The sequence below is a fragment of the Mustela nigripes genome, chromosome 5 (assembly GCF_022355385.1).
Source record: "Mustela nigripes isolate SB6536 chromosome 5, MUSNIG.SB6536, whole genome shotgun sequence".
NCBI classification, from domain to species: Eukaryota; Metazoa; Chordata; class Mammalia; order Carnivora; family Mustelidae; genus Mustela; species Mustela nigripes.
Window position 1 is genome coordinate 134,814,539 of NC_081561.1, and position 22,422 is coordinate 134,836,960.

General features: G+C 44.0%; 1 protein-coding gene across 3 annotated transcripts in view; it reads right to left on the minus strand.

Moving 5' to 3' along the window:
• Positions 1–12,388: 12,388 nt before the first annotated feature.
• Positions 12,389–22,422, minus strand: part of RMND1 (required for meiotic nuclear division 1 homolog) — a 39,535-nt gene continuing 29,501 nt past the window's right edge. For all 3 annotated transcript variants that reach the window (XM_059401270.1, XM_059401269.1, XM_059401271.1), the window contains 2 exons: positions 13,096–13,212; positions 12,389–12,593 (listed from right to left, as the gene is read on the minus strand). In XM_059401270.1, the coding sequence (XP_059257253.1) occupies positions 12,552–12,593; positions 13,096–13,212 (159 nt within the window). In that variant the 3' untranslated portion in view covers positions 12,389–12,551. The remainder of the gene's footprint in view (positions 12,594–13,095; positions 13,213–22,422) is intronic.

The following is a 22,422-nucleotide window of genomic DNA, read 5'->3' on the forward strand; positions in this document are numbered from 1 at the left end:
TCCTTACAGACTAGTTGAATGTGATGACAGACGTTTGTTAGTATTGAACTTGATGCTTATTTCAGTAATTGTGGTTTAGTTTATGAGGCGTTGGTCCAAGAAAAAATCAGTTTGCAAAGCATGTTTGTTACTTAAGCACAATTTACTTTCCTGTTAAGTTTTGTTCTCTGAGGGACTGTTAGATTGGATTTAGAGTTGGCCATTCTGTTAAATTTGGAAGTCCAGAAACAGGTTCCATGGCGAGCAGGGGACTTGGATTCTCTGGTGGTCATTATTAACATTTGAAAGTTTATTTTTGTGTTGTTTCCATTTTGCTAGAATTTTATATCTTTGCAAGTACAACTTAATTTTTTGAGAACTGGGTTTAATGATTTTTGTATTTTACATAATTTAGGATTTTGGAGACTTAAAAAGAATGTGGCTTGATTATTAAGGAAATGGAGGTAGCAGGTTCCAGGATTCTCTTTGGTTTTAAAGTATGCAATTTAGTTATAATTTCTTTAGGTTGATGTTGAACTCATTCTGGTTTACAGGGCCAGACTTTAGCACAGAGCTCTGGCACATAGTTCCCAAAATATTTAAGGCAAGATTAATAACTTAAGATCGTTAATTTGACATAAGTGTCCCCTCCTAAAAATGTGAGTTTGATTTAGTTATCTAGTTTTATCCAGGGCTACTGATTATTGATTCCTTCTTCGAAGACAAAATAAGCAGCTTTGTCACTTTAGTGGTCCAAAAGTGAATAATAGATTTCATACATACCTGCCTTGAACTTTCTTATTCTTTGATCAGCTAGATAAATGACTTGAGTGGTTAAATGTCTACCTGCAAAACTAAATTTTGGCCCTGATAGAAGTATTTCTAGTGTGCTCTCACTAACACATCAAAGTTGGCCTTCAGACAGGCATGCCAGGTTCCTTGGATTGGCTCTGCAGTTGAAGTCCGTTTCATCTTACTGGGAAACTAAATTGACTGGTTGGTAGACGTAGTTAGAGAACTTTGGGTTCTTAATTCTTTTAAACCTTGACTGTGAACTTTCAGGTTTATGGTCTGATGGACTGCTTACATGGAGAGTGAACTGATTTGAGGGAAAAACTTAAGGAAAATGTGGGCAAAACTGATATTAAAGTTTTGGGTTCGTTTTAGCCATTGTGTCTAGAGTGTTGGCCTTGAGTCTCAAAGTAACTGCTTATTTTTAAGACCAGTGAATAGTTTCCCAGTACTCTTAGGTAGTTGTGCAGAAATGAACCAGGGTTATTCCTGAAACTCTGGATCTCGTTCCTAGAGAAAGTTGTGCCAGGAGCATCCTGGTCTTGTCTTCAGGAGCTGCTGCTCTTGAGAACAGGGCTGCTTTGCTGCCAGTTTTCTCAAGACTTAGGCATGCGCACTTGAATTTTGCCAAGTATGCAAATTATTTTGATTTTTTTAGTCACCATCACAAAATAATAGCATTATAAGGAATTCTATACCAGTTCTGTGTGCTTTCTACAATTCGCCGAAGTGGAAATACTTAGGTGGATACAGATGCAAAGGCTGGGGAGAAAATAGTCATGGCAAAGAAGAACTAGTAGTGTATCTCAGGACTGGGACAAGGAAAGCTGTCAGTCTGGTTGTGGGAGAGCCACAAATGCCATGAGTTCAGTAATGAGAAAAATAAGAAGTTAAATCATCTGTTTAGTGCTCATGCACTGATTTATTTTGGTATTTTAAAAATGAATTTGGTAAATTAGGAGTTCAAAAATAGTTCCACACATTTACTTAAAAGAAAATCACACTGTAAGCAAATAATCTAAGTGGATTCATCAAAAGTTGAATTATGCATAAATATTCTACAGTCATGTGCTGATGAAAGTTTTGATGCATGTTGTGCTGAAATAAGAAAAGTATGCATTTGCTTGTGTTCTGAAGAGGATAATTTCCGTGAGACTTGGACATTGGGCAGAAAGCAATTTAGTAGTACTGTACTTACCTTTTTTTTGGGCAAAAATTTGTCATGCGTGTGGGCGGAAGTGGAAGATGGAATTTCCTTTAACACTGATGGTAAAAGTAGTAGAGGAAATAATAGACGTGGGTAGATCCCAGAGCAGCTTTTTCAGTATATGATTTTATAAGGATGTTCTCCTGGCTGACCTCTTAAATTAGGAAAATGACAAGTTTTTACGTGTTTAAGTCTACCACGTCTTCTGTGTTTTACATGAAGTTTAAAATATAAGTCAGAAAAGATGCATTTTTGAGAGTGTCTTGTATTTCATTGGTTTGGTTATAAAGTGTATAGGAAATGTTTATTTTATAGTTCATTATTGCTCAGTCCATATTCTCTGAAGGATTCCTTATACTTTAGGGACCTTTTTGTTTTAATCCTATTAGTGTTGGCTTTTGGGTTTCATACCTTTTTGGTTATAATTCTAAGATAAACATGAATTAAATGCTACCTGGTTTACACAATATATAAGATTTAAGGAAATAGTACTTGTTATTTTGAGTTATATAATTTTTCCTAACTTAAGCCTGATTATGGTGGTTTAAATTGATTTCATCAGTCACAAATGAATCAAGGTCCATTTTTTGAAAAACACTGGCAGATTACTTTTCTTGCTATTACAAATTACCCCAACACTTCATGGCTTAAAATAATAAACATTTGCTTATCTTGCATCAGGAATCTGGACTCGTTTAGCTTGGTGGTTCTGGGTCAGGGTCTTTAAGGAGGTTGCAGTCAAGATGTTGACTGGGCTTAGAGGATTTGCTTTCCAAGTGGCTCACACTGCAGGTTAATGCTGGCAATCTGCTGGTCTCAGCTCTCCAGCAGACTGCTTGAGTGTCCTCACAACATGGTGGTAGTTTGTTTCCCTAAGGGCACCACACCACTGCCACATGCTGTTACTTAAAAGAAAGTCACTTAAGTCCAGCCTGTAGCCAAGGGCATAGGAATTAAGCTTCATGTCTTGAAGGGTGGAGTATCAGAGAATTTATGACATATTTTAATAACTACCATAGTTTTGTATTTTTCTTGTTTATGGGTGAATTAGGATTGAACCAGAAGTCTTGTTGAAGTCAATCTGTAAGTAATTATCTTAGTTAATTATGTCAGTTTTTCCTCTGAGGGCATCTAGTCTCAAGCCCACAATCTTAAATTTGAGATGAGAGGCTCAAAGAAGTTAAGTAATTAACCAGCCCATGGCCATTCAGTCTAGGAAAACTAAGCAGATTTTTCTCTGATTTTTGTTGTGAACAATCTGTGTACTGATGAAGATGTGAAAACTTGTTGGAGATTTTTAAAAATCTGAAGAAGTATAAAACTGTTTTTTCCTAGTCTACTGTTTGCAAACTTCTACATGATAGTAATACTTTCAACTTACTTGACCTACAGATAATGCCTTGATGTCTATGAATTTGCAGACTCCTCATAGGGCACCCCCTCCCTATTGATTTTTAGAGGAAACAAAAGTAGGAATTAAGTTAATTCAAACTATGTGACTTGGTGTTAGCTCCAGATGCTGCATATATAGACTTCGGGACTGTACTTCCAGATAGCACATTTTGGGGACCTAACGGATGTTAAAGATAATCAGGGTTTGTGTATGAAAGAAAACGATTCCACTTTCTGCTCTGAGATTGTCGTGGAAACTTTGGATCTAGTAAGATTTGTTCTGAGAATAGTTTTGGCTCTGTGGTGTAAGAAGTAGGATGGAACCCTGAAATGGGTAGTGTGAGTGGAGCCGGGATGAATCTTGAAGGCTTTCATTGATTTTTTTCTTCTAAATCCGGTAGACTTTCCTGAGTAATAGATTGGGGATAGAGTAAATTATCTTACACCTTTGGTATTGCAGAATTGATAATGGCTGCTTTGTTCTTAAACTGCTTTCCAGCTTCTCTTACCATCAGGCCTCCTGTCAGGTGCTGGTCTGCTCTACAGCACACACTGACGTGTTCGCTCCTGTTTACCCATATTTGTCCCTCCCATCCCCTCTCTCAGTTCTTTCCAGCGATTTCCCTTTTCTCTGTGTTGCCAGTACTCAAGTGCTTGCAGAATTGAATTGGATTTGTAGTTGAAGGACCAGAGAAGATAATTTTTCCCACTAGAACTGAATGAACAAATGCTTATTATTGTGGAAAGCTTCTGGATATAGGTAGGAGGTGCTGGTGCTGTATATGTTAATATTTGTTCTTAAGATGCTCAAAGTCCAGTAGGAAGAAGACAGTCTCCTATTTAATATGCAGTTCTACACTACACATACTCAAAGTATAGTGGGAGTATAAATGAACTCGGTGTTTACACTGAATCTTGAAGGGTGAATAGGTGTGTGAGAAATAGAGTTTTGTGACATGTTTGGTGGTTGTGCATTTTTTTTTTTTTTTAAAGATTTCATTTATTTATTTGAGAGAGAGTAAGAGCGAGCACAGGGAGGAGCAGAGGGAGAGAGACAGACTCTATACTGAGCTCAGCCCGATGTGGGGCTCGATCTCATGATCCTCAGGTCAGGACCTGAGCTGAAATCAAGAGTCGGACTCTTCTTTTTTTTTTAAAGATTTTATTTATTTATTTGACAGAGAGAGATCACAAGTAGGCAGAGAGGCAGGCAGGCAGAGAGAGAGAGGAGGAAGCAGGCTCCCCGCTGAGCAGAGAGCCTGATGCGGGGCTCGATCCCAGGACCCTGAGATCATGACCTGAGCCGAAGGCAGCGGCCCAACCCACTGAGGCATCCACGCGCCCAAGAGTCAGACTCTTTTTTTTTTTTTTTTTAAAGATTTTATTTTATTTATTTGTCATAGAGAGAGAAGCGAGAGCAAGCACAGGCAGACAGAGTGGCAGGCAGAGGCAGAGGGAGAAGCAGGCTCCCTGCCAAGCAAGGAGCCCGATGTGGGACTCGATCCCAGTACGCCGGGGTCATGACCTGAGCAGTTGGGCAGCCGCCCAACCAACTGAGCCACCCAGGCGTCCCAGGCGTCCCAGGAGTCGGACTCTTAAACAACTGAACCACCCAGGCGCCCCAAGTGGTTCTGCATTTCTCAGCCTTACTCTTTCATTAATACACATCTACCTTGAGTTGTTTCATTGTTGAGTTGCCTTCCTATTTTGATAAGTTACTTTTTTCTGTGGCATGTACTTTTTATATTATTTCTCTAGAAGTGTGCTGTCCAATTCAGTCACTACTAGCCACATGTGGCTTTGTAAATTAATGTCACGCCAGCCACATGTGGGTATAGGCTACCGTGTTGGGCAGTACAGGTATAGAACATTTATATTATTGCAGAAGGTTCTGTTGGGCCTTGCTGCTCTAGAATCATGTTTTGCTCATCAGACATTTTCATGTTAGGATAATGCATTGAGTTAGGAATAGAATGAGTAAACTTAATAGCTTTCTGACATCATTGGAAGAGGCAGAGTGGTTGGTATTTATGAACAGAGGGGAGAGAGTATAGGATATTTACATTAGTGAAGAATATAGGCATTGGAGTCCAATCTAAGTTGGACTCATGTTCTCTCTACCTTAAATTGTTTGGCTTTGGGCATGTACTTCATTTGTGAAGCCTCAGTTTTTCGTTATACTTAATATTCTCAAGATGCTTACAGTCCAGTAGGGGAGGACACAGTCATATATTATTTTATATATATTAAATATATAAATAAACTTACAGATTTGTGTGTGTATAAAATAAATGTAAGGGGGCTTAACACAATATCTCAGTACATGATAAGATGATTATTATTATTTTTTTAAAGTCACTGATTATTTAAATAAATTTTAAAAACTATACAGTGAATTTTTTAAAAGATTTGATTATTCACTTGCCAGAGAGAGTAAAAGCAGGGGGAGGAGTAGGCAGAGCGAGAAGCCCTCCGAGGACCCTGGGATCGTGACCTGAGCCAAAGGCAGCTGCTAACCGACCGAGCCACCCAGGTGTCCCAATTTTTTTTCCTTTTGGTGCTTAGTTCTTTGAACTTCGATAAATATTTGCGTGACCAGCGTCACAATCAGAATGCAAATCCGCTCCCCCCCCTTCACAAAGCTCTGACGCGGTCGTTCTAGATGCTTGACTCCTCCCTTCCTCCTCCCTGCGGGCGGCTGCGGCCTGGTCTTCAGCATCACTTCTGACTCTGCATGTCACAGAAATGGAGTCGTGCAATATCTACCCTTGTGAGGCTGGCTGCTTTTCTCAGCCAAGTGGGGTGAAGGACTCCTCCAAGGAGTCATGTGTTTCAGTAGTCACAACTGATTTTTTAAGACATTTATTTTAATTTAGAAATAGTTCTTAAAAAAGAAATCTGCATCTGGAATTTGGCTTATAGAATTGTATTTGACTTGGAATTTTTATCTTTGAAAGTGAAATCAGTGATGATTTATAAGAAAAAACTACTTTTCCTTGTATCTGTGTGTCTTTGTATGATACGGACTTGTTTTTCTTTATGAAAATGATTGATCGGGCGCCTGGGTGGCTCAGTGGGTTAAGCCGCTGCCTTCGGCTCAGGTCATGATCTCAGGGTCCTGGGATCGAGTCCCGCATCGGGCTCTCTGCTCGGCAGGGAGCCTGCTTCCCTCCCTCTCTCTCTCTGCCTGCCTCTCCATCTACTTGTGATTTCTCTCTGTCAAATAAATAAATAAAGTCTTTAAAAAAAAAAAAAAAGAAAAGAAAATGATTGATCATTGTAGGGGAGAGTCCCATTTTTGGTAGTTTACCCGTAATAAAGATCTGTGGAGTGGCAGCAGTGTCTTCATTTGAAAAAGTTGTCTGTCTAAACATTGATTTCTAAAATGTGGTCTGAAGATAGGATAACCAGCTGGCTGATTTGCACAGGCCTTTGCAGCCTAGCACTGGAAATCTGGCTGCTTCAGGAAACCCCTCAGTGCCAGGAAACCCAGGATCGGAAAGGGCCACATAAAATTCAAGGATTCTAGTTCATCAGATTCCGTTAGTGCCCCATAGGGCAAGTATTCAGACTAATCTTGCTTGCCATCAGAGTGCTTAGAGTCAGAAATCTCTAAGGTAACCAGAGCCCAAACCACATGAGGCTTTTTAGATTAAGATCAGTACTCTGCATTTAAAGACCAGGGTCTGGTGGCTGAGATTTGACCGGAATTACATCATTTTTTGTTTGTTGCCATCTGTAAGTCTTCACGTGATGAGTTCAAGAAGCAATCTACTACATGCTTTTATATTAGTATTAAAAAAATAAGGTTGTGGTAAGCAAGTTTCTAGAACTCATGGATATTAAAAGTCCAGTTGGATATTAAAAGTCCAGTTCAAACTTAACCAGGATCTCGCCTGTTTTGGGCTTTTCAATTCAAATAGTGCTGTCTAAATCTTGCATACATTTTAGGTTTCTTTAGTTGATTTAACTGTTGTGTTCACTCTTCTGATTTTGTTCATACCACCCCTCTACCGGTTCTGTAGATTGCTCTGTAGAGCATTTCTGTCTGTAAGCAGATGAGTTGTTTGTTTTCCTCCTGTCTTCCTTTGAATGTAAGCTTCAGGAAAGGAGGAGCCCTTTCTGTCGTTCGGCCACTGCAGCTTGCAGTCCAGAGTAACACATCCCAATTACTTAAGTATCTGTTGTGTTGCATGAAAGAATGAGTATCTCTGTGAGTAGGCTTTACAGTTCTATATGCTTTCCAGCCTATTTTATCATTACAGTCTAGGACATGTTGAAACGTTTTGCTTTTATTTTTAAATCTTCAGATTTTTTTATTTTTTAAGATTTATTGTCAGAGAGCAAGCACGTGAGCACAGTCCGAGGGAGAAGGAGAAGCGGGTTTTCAACTGAGCAGGAAGCCCAACGTGGGACTCGATCCCAGAAGCCTAGGCTCATGAGCTGAGCTGAAGGCAGAGGCTTAACCAACTGAGCCACCCAGGCGTCCCTATTTTAAAATTTTTATTTTTTTAAATATTTAAATATTTATTTATTTGGCAGGGGGTGGGGGGTGGGGAAGCAGGCTCCCTGCCGAGCAGAGAGCCCGATGTGGGGCTCGATCCCAGGACCCTGAGACCACTACCTGAGCCGAAGGTAGAGGCTTTAATCCACTGAGCCACCCAGGCACCCCTATTTTTAAATTTTTAAAAGATTTATTTATCTGAGAAAGTGCACAAACACAAGCCAGGGAAGGGGCAGAGGGAGAGTATCCAAGCAGACTCCGGCTGAGCATGGAGTCTGACACAGGGCTCTGTCCCACAACATGAGGTTAGGACCTGAGCAGAAACCAAGAGTTGGACACTTAACTGACTGAGCTATCCACGTACCCTGAAACATTTTGTTTCTAAAGAACATTTAAATCCTGTGTTTTCAGATTGTGCAGAAGTAGTTTAAAAATGTGGCTTTTTATTTTTATTTATTTATTTATTTATTTTTAAAGATTTTATTTATTTATTTGACAGAGAGAAATCACAAGTAGACGGAGATGCAGGCAGAGAGAGAGAGAGGGAAGCAGGCTCCCTGCTGAGCAGAGAGCCCGATGCGGGACTCGATCCCAGGACCCTGAGATCATGACCTGAGCCGAAGGCAGCAGCTTAACCCACTGAGCCACCCAGGCGCCCAAAAATGTGGCTTTTTAAAAAAATCCCGTTTTGTTAAGGCCTTGAGGAAAGCTCCCATGAGGAAAGGGAATTTGGAATAGTGACCTTAAATCTTTAAAAAGTGGCAATTCATAAGCAGCAGAGAGAATTGAAAGTTAGTAGATTTGAGGTTTTTGGAAGAACTTCCTTTACTCATCTTTCTCTCTCCCAGTATGGCCGTACGCACGCACTTTGTAAAGGCAGGGAGAGGAGAGCACGAGGAGGTTGGGTTGGGGAAAGAAAGAATTCAGCCACCTGAGGTGGTTTAGTACTTAAGTACATTAAATGGAGCAAGAGGGTACTCCTGAATTGCTGAAAGTCTGTCTCTGTAAAGTGAGGAGAAGCCAGTAAGTAGTTAACAGGACTCAGCTTGGTGAGCATGGGAATCTCTTGGAGAGTTTTAAGAAACGTTCTTTAATTGCTGCCTCATAAATCCTGATTGCAAAACACAGGAATCTGTATAAATCACGGACACCCAGGTGTTTGCTGATGGGGCTGGTTTGAGCTCCGCACTTAGGAGACACTGCTCTAAGTGATAGACCGGAGAATAGTTAAAACTAGGTGAATATGATTAAGTTTTGGCAAAACATGTTTCTGATTCTAGAAATAATACATTTTTTATATGTAAAAAACATTCCTGCTTCTTACTGCTGTGGATATGTGAGAAGGCACACAGAATGCCAGTGGCGGCTGCCTGGTACATGAAAAATGTGTTGATTTTAAAAGCCATTTCGGGCTTACACTGAATAGCCAACTCATTTTATAGAGTGGAAATACTACTTTAAGTGAACTGCTCCATCCAGTTAGGTGCAGGATTTGCTAACGTCTGTCTTTTTAAGTTTCCCATGATGTTTCCCAGTTGGATTCAAAGTTGGGCGGGGGGGTCCTGGTTTGATTGAGCCTCCATTTAATCTCAGAATCCTATGGATTTTTACTCAGATGGATTGTAGCAACAATAAACTCAGAGTTTCCATTTTAATTCCATTAATCCTCACAGCAACTCTGTGAACTTGTGTACTGTTGAAACCCATTTTACAGATGAAGAAACAGACCCAGAGAGAGGTTCAGTGATTGGCCCAAGGTGATACAGCTAGTCGCTGGTGGTGAGGAATTCACGTCCAGATTGGTCTTAATCACTGTACTCGCATGAGTGACAGAAATTTGGTACCACTTTGAGGAGTGCTTCCAGGGCCACTGGTGAATGTACTTAAACTTGTGCTCCCCTCTGTCTTCTCTGCTAGGATTTCTTGGTCATTTTGATGTTACAGAAGTTGTGATCTTGAACATCTTTCTTCTGTTACATAATTTAAAATTAAAAAAAAAACCTCTTTCCTATAACTTAAGTTGAAGCTTTTATCATAAAATTTGGTTGAAAAAGATGCAATTTCTGATGAATCACATCTGTCTTTAGTGTATCCGTGGAATATAGGGCTGTAATGAGTTGGTGTCTACCATGATTGCTTTAATAAAAATAAACAATTCAAATTTAACATGGTTCCTTTTTTTTTTTTTTTCCCTGAAGACTTTATTTATCGACGGGGAAGGAGAGATCACACAAGTAGGCAGAGAAGCAGGCAAGAGGGAGAGGGGTAGGCAGGATCTCTGCTCAGCCCCATATGGGGCTGGATCCCAGGATCCTGAGATCATGACCCAAGCGGAAGGCAGAGGCTTAACCCCGAGCCACCCAGGCGCCCCAACACTGTTCCTTTTTCCTTCTTGAAAAACTATTACATTTCCCCCACAGAATGTTTTCCTAATAAATTTTTATGCTTAGAGTTCTTACTGATCATCCTTATGTTCTTTGCAGCATATTTGTATATAAGTTGAAATGCTGGATTTTGCCATGACCAAAAGATACCAAATGTTCATATTTTGTTGTTAAAATTGTAATTAACACACAGTTGACCCAAACAGCAAATTGTGTATATTGCACTAGGAGTAAAGCTTTATTGGAAATGTCCCTCTTAAGAGGTGGGGGATTATGTGGTTCTCATTAAATTAGAAAGCTTCATTGACCAGTATTTCAAATTGTGTTCTGGTTGGCTTCCCAAAGATGTTTTTTTTTAAGATTTTATTTATTTGACAGAGATCACAAGTAGGCAGAGAGAGAAGGGGAAGCAGGCTCCCTGCGGAGCAGAGCCCGACGTGGGGCTCGATCCCAGGACCCTGGGATCATGACCTGAGCTGAAGGCAGAGGCTTAACCCACTGAGCCTCCCAGGCGCCCCTTCCCATAGACTTCTAAATGTAGGTTAAGTATATTTATAGGTTTTTAAATACAGGGGACCAAACTAAAATTGAAGATGGGTGAGGAGAGAAGATAGGTAAAGAGAATAGCCCTCGTGCATTGGCTGCAGGTGCATCTATAGGCACAGCAGCTTTGTGTAAGCACTTCTGTGAACTTGAGCATCTAGAAAGTGTTCCTTGAACTCCATGCCCACATGTTCCTTGGGAAATCTTGGGATATGGGTTCCTTAGCAGACAGCAGTTCTCGAGAACTCCTTGCCGTGTGCTAGAAACCGTACCAGGATGTTCACCTTTGCACTATTAGAGCACTATTAAAAAATAGTAAGGGTATATAGATAGATGTGCATTCTCTAGGGGAAATCCTGTGTGGCACTTAAAGCTGCAAAATTTAAGTATCTCGGTTTAGAACAGTTAATACTGTATTCATAGATAGAAACCTTGAATAACAGGTTTCATTGAACTTCACAGTTCCATTTATATGCGGGTGGGTTCTAGCCATAAATACAGTACATCTAGTATGTAAATGGGTTTTCTCAAATCTTTTCTCTACCTTGCCTTATTGTAAGAATACAGTAAAAAATATGACAAACGTGTTAATTGACTTATTGGTAAGGCTTCTGCTCAACAGGCTATTAAGTTTTGGGGGAGTCAAAGATACACAGATCTTCAACTATGGGGGGGTGGATGTATCTAACCCCCCATTTAATATATGAAAAAAGCAACATTTAAATTCAATGTGGTGGGAAGCACATGGGACAAGTGGGGTTATGTCTAAATGAAGATAAAAAGGAATTTACTTTCTAAAGATTTTAGAACATGGGATGGTGGGGAGAGGGAGAGACTCTAGCATGCTCAATCTCACGACCTGAACCAAAACCCAGCAGTCGGACACTTAACCGACTGCTCCACCCAGGTGCCCCAAAAGGACTTTGCTTTTTAAAAATGTTTATCAGTTCAAGATGGTAAGCACATAAAGGTCAAGTTCTTTATTCATGCCATTTTTTCATTTTCTCAAAGTATGTGTGAAACTAAAAAAACGTGTGGGAAGAATATTTTGTTTTTTGTTTTTCCAAGATTTTATTTATTTATTGGGCAGAGGGGAGAGATCACAAGTAGGCAGAGAGGTAGGCAGAGAGAGGAGGAAGCAGGCTCCCTCTTGAGCAGAGAGCCCGATTCGGGGCTCGATCTCAGGACCCTGCGATCATGACCCAAGCTGAAGGCAAAGTCTTTAACCCACTGAGCCACCCAGGCGCCCCGGGAAGACTATTTTGACTAAATTGGTAGTAAAGGTGTGGGTAGTAGTGCCAGTGAGCAGCCATACTGAAATTAAACCATCCAAAGTAGGTGTGTAAATTCATTCCTGTCAGCACGATCCTCTCATGTATTTATTTCAATACTCCAGAGTTTCGTGTATGGTTCTCTTAGGGCTGTGATTGGGATTTCCTGGGGACAGGTGAAGGGATAGTGTCCAAAATTTAAGACATTTGGCTTTAATAAGTATCTTTGCCTAGTTTTCCTAGGTGTTAAGCTTTATACAGTTCTTCTACAATGTCTTCCTTTCAAATTCTCAGTGTTAAAGACTCAAGCACCAGATTCTTCATAATTTTTATTCAAGCAGCAATACATACAGGAGCTGAAAAAGATCATCACATTGGTTAAAAAATATTAAATACCAATTAAATAAGAGATTCCCCCAATAGAATATTTTGATTGTAGAACTTGAATATCTTTTTGCACTGATACTTTTCTCTGGTTATCACTTGATGAGAAAAAATACTCGTCCCAATTCAAACATGACCTTAGGGTGATAAGAAATGAGATTTGTCAGTTTCATAGCAAATCACTGATAAAAAACCTAAATGATTTTTCCAAAATTGTGATTATTGAAAATGCTCCTGAAGTCTTTCTCTCATGGTAAGCTGTCCAGATGTGAGGCAAAGGTTCTTGCTGCTGGGTTGTACGTTACAGATGTGCAGCTAGAATATTCTCTAAATGCTATCTTCATAAAATGCAACGCCTCCAAAAATCACACTTTGTGCATTTGCAGGATTACCACAGTCCCTTGAAACTTGCCTCACTTCCAAATAGACTTAGTAATTAGAACAAAGCCATGCTCTTTTCCACTATCATTTTCTGTGTCAAATTATCTTTTTTCTTTCTTTTTTTTTTTTTTTTTTAAATTTTTTTTTCTAGTTACACCCCATGTGGGGCTTGAACCCACAGTCCCGAGACCAACAGTGTCCTCCCCCACTGGCTGAGCCAGCCAGGTGCCCCCGCTTTCCTTCTACACGGCCGTGTACCTCGATGGTGATGAGGATGACAATCATCCACTCCAGGCGGAGCGCCCTCTTCTCTGTCAGGTGATTCCGCATTAGATCTGTCAGCTCCATGCAGTGCTGAAGCTTCTCATTCATAACCTGCATTAGAAAAACCTCAGGAAGCACCTGTATTTATATTCAAACGGGTTTAAGAACTAAGTAACATCACATTTCAAAACTGTCCAGGTCTGAAATAGGTAAACAATTTATCCTCCAAGTGTCGCTCCGCTCTGTCCCTAAGGCAGCCTGCCCGTGGGAACCTGCCTCCCGGGAGTCCGCATAGAGAGAGACACTTTGATTCGCACAGACCAAACGGCAGGAAGTACTTCTTCTATTGAAACTCTTGCATTCTTAAGACTGGATGGAAGACGTAAAAAGGTTTTGAGTCCCAGTTTCTGGTTAGCTGCCCTTGGAAGTTTAGCCGTTAAGAAAGGCAAATTTGAAACACGCTGTGGCCAAAACGCCCGAAAAGATAAAAATGATGATTACTTTCTAAAATTGTTCAGGCTCTGTACAGACCCCCAGACTGTACCATTTGTACAGTTGTTGGCACTGCTTTTAGTGCTGAACTGCAGAACTTTGGGGTCCCAATGCCCCACCACGTGCTGGTTGGGGCAGGGTCACAGAAAACAGAATCTTTGGCGGGGGGGGGGGGTTGTTTTTCTAAAAGATTTTATTTTTAAGTAACTTCTATACCCAATGTGGGGCTTGAACTCATGACCCCGAGATCAAGAGTCGCATGCTGTACGGAATGAACAGCCAGGCGCCCCAGAAAACAGTCTCTGAATTTAAGACTTGGATGTGACCACCGGTGGTTGGACCTCCTTAATCTCTGTATCTCACCTTCTTTTGAAAATTGGAAAAAGTCTGGAAACTTTTTCTAAGATAGCCTGATTCTCCCTGATTCCTTATGGGTTTGGTCTGGACATTTGAGACCATCATTCACAGATGCATGTTTGGGGATTGACAGAAAGGTGCCGGCGTACCCTATGGACTGCGGCTGTGCACAGAGCCTTAAACTGCCCCAGGAGCGCCTGGGTGGCTCCTCAGTTAAGCATCTGCCTTCCACTCGGGTCATGATCTCAGGGTCCTGGGATCCAGCCCTGCGTCCTGCTCCCTGCTCGGCGGGAGGTCTGCTTCTCCCCCCCCCCCCCCCCGCCTGGCCCCGCCCCCCTGGTGCTCTTTCTCTCCTCCCTCTCTCTCAAATATTAAAAAATAATAATAATAAACTGCTTCAATAAAGAGAACACAAGGGACCGCAGTTATAAGCATACATTCACCGTGTTTCCAGCCTTGATGGCCATCCTGTCGTTTCTGCTCCGTCAAATGCTTACACCAGGGCCGCCCCTCCCTCCTGGCCCTTCTTCCCGGCGCGAACGGGCCGCCCGATCTTGCTCTAGAAACCTGCTCCTCCGCAGGCTTCATTCTCTCTTCCAGGCGACTAAACAGACACGTTCTTCCCCACTTCCTCGTCACCCGCTTTACTCTTTAGCCCTTAGCAACTGCATATTACAACTCTTCTGGAACTTGGAAATGTCTCCGAATTGGTAAATCGTAACAATTTTTCTTGGTTCTAAACCTCAGTGAATTCAGGCATTTGACAACACCTTGAAAGGCACACTTCCTTTGGCTTTTTCTCCCCTAAGATCTAGGTTCTACCCCGGACAGCCATTTTTCCTGGGGTTTCTCTGCCCCCTTCTGCCTTTAGATGACACTTCCCAAAGTCCTGCTCTTACCCTTCTTGTCTTCTAGCTCTGTGCTCTGTACTGTCTCACCCACTTCGGTTTGTGTAGATGCTCCCGAAACTTCGGTAACCCTACATCTCACCATCACTGCTTCTGTGAAGTGTATGTGCCAACTGGACTGTTAAGTCATTTCCAAAAGACTATGCTTAGTATGTTTATTTAAAAGTAAACTGTCGGGGCACCTGGATGGCTCAGTGGGTTAAAGCCTCTGCCTTCGGCTCAGATCATGATCCCAGGGTCCTGGGATCAAGCCCCGCATCAGGCTCTCTGTTCAGCTTGGAGCCTGCTTCCTCCTCTTTCTCTGCCTGTCTCTCTGCCTACTTGTGATCTTTGTCAAATAAATAAATAAAATCTTAAAAAAAGTGCTTTAAAAAAAAAAGTAAACTCATCACCATAAATGGACAACAGCGTGACATAAAACACTGTTACCTTCAGGAAGCTGAGCCTGACTCCCTGGAAAGAGGGAGGAGCATACATTAGAGGGCCCATCAGGAGCCACTAAACCACCAAAACCAAACTTGTTCAGGGTCCAGGTGTCACCTAAATTCCGCTCTTGAACAAGTGTACGTACCCCACACTTTGGGAGAGACTTAAACGATCTCTTATACTCCCAAATATAACTGTGTAATTCTGGTTTCTTCTTTGACTGAATTTCTACCTGCCTCCAGAACATCTTACGGGTTTCCTGACCACACAACTTTAATGTTTCTCAAACTAAAACTGACATCCTGTCCAAGTCTATCCCTTGTCTTGCGTTCCCTCCTCTGATCAGGTCATGCTGTTCCCAGTCACCTGGGGTAGAGATTATTTCTTCTAAGATTATTTAGGGGCACCTGGGTGGCTCAGTGGGTTAAGCCGCTGCCTTCGGCTCAGGTCATGGTCTCAGGGTCCTGGGATCGAGCCCCGCATCAGGCTCTCTGCTCAGAGGGGAGCCTGCTCCTTCCTCTCTCTCTCTGCCTGCCTCTCTGCCTCCTTGTGATCTTTTTGTCAAATAAATAAATAAAATCTTTAAAAAAAAGATTATTTATTTGGCAGAGAGAGGAGAGCGCGCACAAGCAGGAGGAGTGGCAGGCAGAGGGAGAGGGAGAAGCAGACTCCTTGCCAAGCATGGAGCGTGACGTGGGACTCTGTCCGTGACCTGAGGGAGGGGAGACGCTTAATGGACCGAGCCACCCAGGCACCCCTGGGGTGGAGATCTTTGATCTCTAATTCCCACTCCCTACAGTTAGGCCCCACGGTGGACAGTCTTGAATCTACCTCCTTCTTAGCACTCCGTCTTCATGAAATATTACTTGTTAAGAACAGACCCACTACCCCGCCCCCCACTGGCATCAAGGTTCTCATTCTAAGCAGCTGGATCAAGTCACTCCTCCATTCAACAGCTTTAAACATTTTAGCATCCACTGCCTTCTCGACAACATGAAACAATCCCAGATCATCTGGTCCAGTCACGCCTCTGAGGATGGCGCCCTGTGCCGCCTTCCCAGCCCGCTCTTTCCTCGGTGCTCCGAAAGCACCGCTTCCTTATTTTAGCGCTTCCTTCATTCTGCCTCCCAGCCATCTGCTGGCTGCCCAGCCCCCCCCTCCCCCACTTGGGGGAGTGACTCTTCCACCTGATTCGGCCAACCATGATCTCAGCACCCACCTGACACCCTCGCCAGCACTCCCCCCGAACCCCCAGGGTGGAAGGGGTGGCTAGAAGACCCAGGGGCTTAGCCAACCATAGCGCCCACTTCCTCCTCATACGGTTGGTCAAAGATGGACACATGTGCCAGTCCTCTGAAGTTGCCAGGTCGGGTGAAATGTAAACTTGGAAATTCCCTCTTCCCACACCCATTTCTCCCATTCCCACAGAGAAGGCCACCAGGAGGCCAGCTTGGCTCAGAAAGTGGCGAGGAGAGACTGACTGATTTGGATCTGTGCGATAGACATTCCCCACTCCCACACGCTAGCCTGTTCTCAGCCTTTCATGGTGCTAAGTAAGTAAGCTCGTTCAAACTTTTCTGTGGTGTGCAAGCAGGACCGTCCTGGCTCCTGCTTCATTGAGCTATAGAGTCCTGCGTGTTACCTGCACACACGTGAGGAGCACGAGGAAACAGGGATGGTACCACAGAGGTGGGAATGTGGAGTAGGCGCTCAACAGGCGGGGAGTGGGCGCCTGGGTGGCTCCCTCAGTGCAGCATCTGCCTTTGGCTCAGCTCATGATCCCAGAGTCCTGCGATGGGGTCCTGGGGTCCTGCACTGGCTCCCTGCTCAGCAGGGAGCCTGCTTCTCCCTCTGTCCCTCCCCACTCCCCCTCCCCCACTCATGCTTGCTCGCTCTCTCTCATACACAGAAATAAATAAAATCTTAAAAGAGATAGGCAGGTGCCAGGAAGAAAGGGTAGGGAGCCAAGGGAAGGGGGGAGCGCCCAAGACAGGAAACAGCACAGAGGCAAAGCATGCTAGATACTTGGAAGGAAGTACTTGAAAATGAGGTTAAAAAGGTGAGTTAGTGCCAAATTGTGAGTGGAACAGTGTGACTAGGACATGGCAACAGGAATAGGATTCCATATGGAATTAACGTCGGAAATCAGCTGACCTTAAGACAGGGAGCGAAACCTAGATGACTTGGGGGGGGTGTCCAGTGGAATCACAGGGGTCCTTCAAAGTGGAACTGGCAGGTACAAGAGCTTAAAGCGATGCTACGCAAGGAGTCTGGAACTCGCCTCTGTTACAGGGAAGGGGCTGCAGGCCAAGAATGTGGGCAGCCCATAGGAACTGCGAAAGGCAAGGAAAGAGCCTTTCCCTACGCACAGCCTCCAGAAGGGAACGCGGCCCTGCCAACACCTTGATTTTGGCTCAGTGACTGTCAAGTCAGACTGCTGACCTACAGAGCCGTCATACAATACATTCATGCTAAGCCAGTTGGGATAATTTGTTACAGCAGCAAGAGTAACTTACTGCACCACGCTGTAACACTGGAATTTTATTCTGTAGGTAATGTGGAGACCTTTGCTCAGTCTTTAAATATTGGTTGTGTTGTGACGAGGGCTGGGCAAGGAGATGGATTGGTGAACCAGACAGACACATCCCTGCCTTCCAGCTCAAGGGTGCAGTGGAGAGGTTGGCGGGGGGCAGTCAAGGTCTGAGAATAGTCTGGGGGAGACAAGAGGGTGAGCGACAGCAGAAGTGTCACAGGCGGGGTCTGAAGGCAGCGGTCAGTATGGTAATCCCCCCAGTTTTATCAGCCCACGGCCCATCGTACAGACTTTCCATAAATACCTGTCAATGAACAAAGGACCCTGAGGAGAAAATGAAAGGACAGTGTGACTGGACGTGGAGGGTGACGGAGGAAGAGGAAACCACGAGGCCTTTTGGCTTTCTGGTTGACGGACAGATGGAGGAACTAATGGTCCTGCCACAAGCTGAAATGGAGACTAGATGTTCAGTGTTTTCTGGGAGACTACCATGGGCTTCATTTTGAAATCTTAATCACCGATTAATTGTACAAATATTTACTGAGCCATGTGCTCTCTAGGCCTTGCCAAGAACTGGGAAGATAACAAGGAAGAAAATAATCCTGGTCTCTGATCTCCGGGAGCTGACCTTCTAGTGTGGAGTGACACAGAGCACGGACACTCAAAGGGACGCTAGGAGATGGGTCACTGCGGAAGGCGTGTGAGATCTGCTAGGGAACGGAAAACACCTGGAAGGCAAGCGGAGACCTGAGGTTAGAGATACTCAGCTGAAAATCATCTGGAAAACACGGGGTTGGAAGTCATGGACCCGAAGAGGAGAGCTGTTGGGGCAGGCAGGAGAAGCAGCCGGGACAGAACTTTGGAGGACACTCCCAGAGAAGGTGCGGCGAGCGACACCCCCCTGCCTGGCTCTTCCGCCCCAACTGCCCTGCTGTGCCTCCCCTCATCTTTTCTAGTCCGTCTTTTTTTTTTTTAACAAGTGGATTTTTTTTTTTTAAGGTTTTTATTTATTTATTTGACAGAGAGATCACAAGTAGGGAGAGAGGCAGCCAGAGAGAGAGAGAGAGGGAAGCAGGCTCCATGCTGAGCAGAGAGCCCGATGCAGGACTCGATCCCAGGACCCTGAGATCATGACCTGAGCTGAAGGCAGCGGCTTAACCCACTGAGCCACCCAGGCGCCTTCCGTCTCTTTTAATTACCAAATGAAATACTTGACCTCCACCCTCAACGTCTTGGGACTCCTTTGAGCATATCTCATGCCTAATACTCTTATTTTTCCAGATTCCTTTCTCTGGGGAAAAAGAAAACCAACCAAATGGAACAAGGAACAGCTTTCTGCTGGCATTTCCACTAACCCGCCTTGCTCCGGGCGTCGCCGAAGGGCGGCACCAGCTCTTTTCTTTTGTATCCCCTACAACCCCAGGGTTGTGTTGAGCACCCTGAGGCAGGCTAAATTCTTTTAACTTCTTCTGAATAATCTTGACAAAACCCAACTAGTCTTAACTGCCTTCAGCGTGATAAGAAAATACTCAGAGAGGCGCCTAGGTGGCTCAGTCCTACGACCATCTGCCTTTGGCTTGGGTCACGATCCCAGGGTCCTGGGATTGAGCCCTTCGTCGGGCTCCCTGCTCAGTGGGGAGTCTGCTTCTTCCCCCCGCCCCCGCCGCCCCTGCTTATGCTCTGTCTCGCTCTCAAATAAACAAAATCTTTAAAAAAAAAAAAAAAAAAAGAACATACTCTGAGAAACATAGTCTGGGAACTTCTAAGTATGCTTGGTAACTTGTGGAAGATTTAACACCAAAAAAATGGCTCAGAGTGGGCCTGGGAAATGAAAAACAATTAGCTGTAATGACTCAATCAAGCCACGAAGGTGCTGAGAGTAATGATCATGGGGCACCCTGCTACAGGGGAGGCAGATGCAGGTGGAAGTGAGAGGACTTCCATAAAAACTGTCAGTTACCCAAGGAATTCTGATGACCGTAAGTTTGAGTTGCTTTGTAATGAGTTTTCAGAAACAGAATGTCCAAATCCATTAGATAAAGTGAAATGTAGTCTAAACCCATGTGGCCATCATGCCCGGCAGCTGTTTACGCGCTACAGGTCCCAATCCGCATCCCTCGCCCTCTGGGCCCATGAGCCAAATAACCCCTCCACTCTGGTGTGCCCATCATATATTTAGATATTTAGGGGGAAAGTAGCTTCTATCCCTTTTGCTGCTGTGTTTTTAGGAAGGAGAGGGGGAAATCCCACGAGTGCAGGTCCAATTTCCTGTAAGTCCCTTTCCCCCTAATACATTGCTACTTCTACTTTTAGCTATCTTGCCCCAGTTCCTAACATAGAATCCAATAAAGATGTGGTAGAAATATATAATTTATGAAGATAATTAAAATCAATCTTGAATTTTAGCTCCGAAAGAAAAAATGAAGTGGAGTTTCAGGGACTGTTGGTATTACGGAATTAAAGTTTGTGTCCCCCTTAAATTCTTACAGTGAAACCCTAATCCCGAAGGTGATAGTATCTGGAGATGGGGATTTGGGAGGCGATCAGGTGTAGGTGGGGTCATGAGGGCAGGATTAGTGTCCTTACAGGAAGGGGAGGGGACACAAGACAGCATTCTTTCTCCTGTCATGTGAGGGCACAGTGAGAAGGTGGCGGTCTATGAACCGGAAGAAGGCCCTCGCCAGGAACCCGGTCTGCACATGTCATCAGAACACGAAGATGCAGGTTGTAAGCGCTGCATGAGAGGGATATGTACAGAAAGCTCCAGAGGCAGAGGCACAGACCAGAAGGGAAAACTTTCCAAGAACGGGACATTTGGGCTCATCTGGCAAAATGCAACCAGGGATGTCCTGGCCCAAAGGTACCAAGTGAATCGAATCACATCAACTTGAAAGAACATAAGCTACAGATTATCTGTGATGGTGTGAAATTTAAAAAGACCCTTATTTTTATCCTGATTAATGCAATGGATGCGTCCTCATGCTGTACTCAGTTGAGGACTGAGGAGCCAGGAGGACTGTCGTTCAATCTAGTTCATATGAGATTTAAAAAAACAAAACTGCCACAGAACTGACTTGTTCTGGGACTTTTCTGATCTGGGGACTGACTGGACCCCACCGCACGGACTCTCTGGACTGCACAGTCAACCTTCCAATGGCGCCTCGGCTGGAGGTGCCCCTCCTGGGTTAGCAGAGTGATGAGCCTCAGCATGGTCTCCCGTTTCCCTTCCTCCTCAGCAGCTGGTTCCCGTCCCGCTAGCCGATGATTTCATTGACTGCATCTTCACTATTGGTCTTGCTCTGACATGTCTCATCTTCAACTCCGGCTTTCCTGCTGGACGTAGCGCTCCCATTGAGTAAGTTCTTGAAAGATGTCCTTGTCTTTATACTTCTCCTCTGAACCATACCCTCAGTCCGCCTTCAGAACTGGTCATCGTCATCTTTTATCTCCTTTCTTGTAGTCTTGTCCACGAGGGACAAGCGAAGGGCATCAGCATCATGGAACCGTAACTTGAGGGAAGACCGGATGGGCTGGGGAAGCAGCTGGTTATTTGGGTTTCTGCCCAGCCACTTTCACGGACTCGATTAGGCACAGCACGCTGATTATCGGAAGAGGTAGGGAAGGTCTGCTGCTGCGTGGCGGCAATGACTTTCTATCTTGTCACATCGATCATGATTCCATCACAAGTCTCCATTCCATATGAAAAAGAGACATCCAAGAGCAGTAACTCAGAGAGCTCTCCAATCTGCCCCCAGTGAATGTGTCTCATCGACACTGATGTTTTCATTTAGTCTATTACAGAATTCTCACCAGATGTTTTATTTTCAAATTAACGTTATGAGGCGTAGTTTACGCATGATAGAATGCAGCCATTCTAAGCAGACAACTGGAAGACTTTTGACGAACAGATACCCTTGTAGCTGCCCGCAGAACATTCCCCATCATCCCCCAAAGTTCCCTGCTGCTCCTTCAGAAACTACAGCCCCATCCACTCACCCCTCCCCAGCTCCAGGGAATCACGGATCTTTCTTTCTTTCTTTTTTTTTTTTTTTTAAGAGATTTTATTTCTTTATTTGACAGAGATCACAAGTAGGCAGAGAGGCAGGCAGAGAGGGGGGAAGCAGGCTCCCAGCTGAGCAGAGAGCCCAATGTGGGGCTCGATCCCAGGACCCTGAGATTATGACCCCAGCCGAAGGCAGAGGCTTTAACCCACTGAGCCACCCAGGCGCCCCACAGATCTACGTTCTGTACCTATAGATGTAATTGCCTTTCTAGATCCCATAAACACAACCGCACGTGTTTGTGTCTGGATTTTTCACCTGGCGTGACTGATATTCTCCGTGTTGAGGCAGGGACCAGTCGGGGCCTTACTGTCGCTGCCTGCTAGTCCGCTCTGTGCATATGGCACAGTTCGTTTACCCTCCACCTGCTGCTGGGTGCCGCACTGCTTCTCACTCTGGGCGATTATGAATAAAGCTGCTGCGAACATTTGTGTATGAAACACTGAGGACACGTGTTTTCATTTCTCCTGGGTAAAACACTTAAGAAGAAGAACTGTTGAGTCTTATAGTAAAACAATGGTTAATTTTATGAGGAACTGCCAAG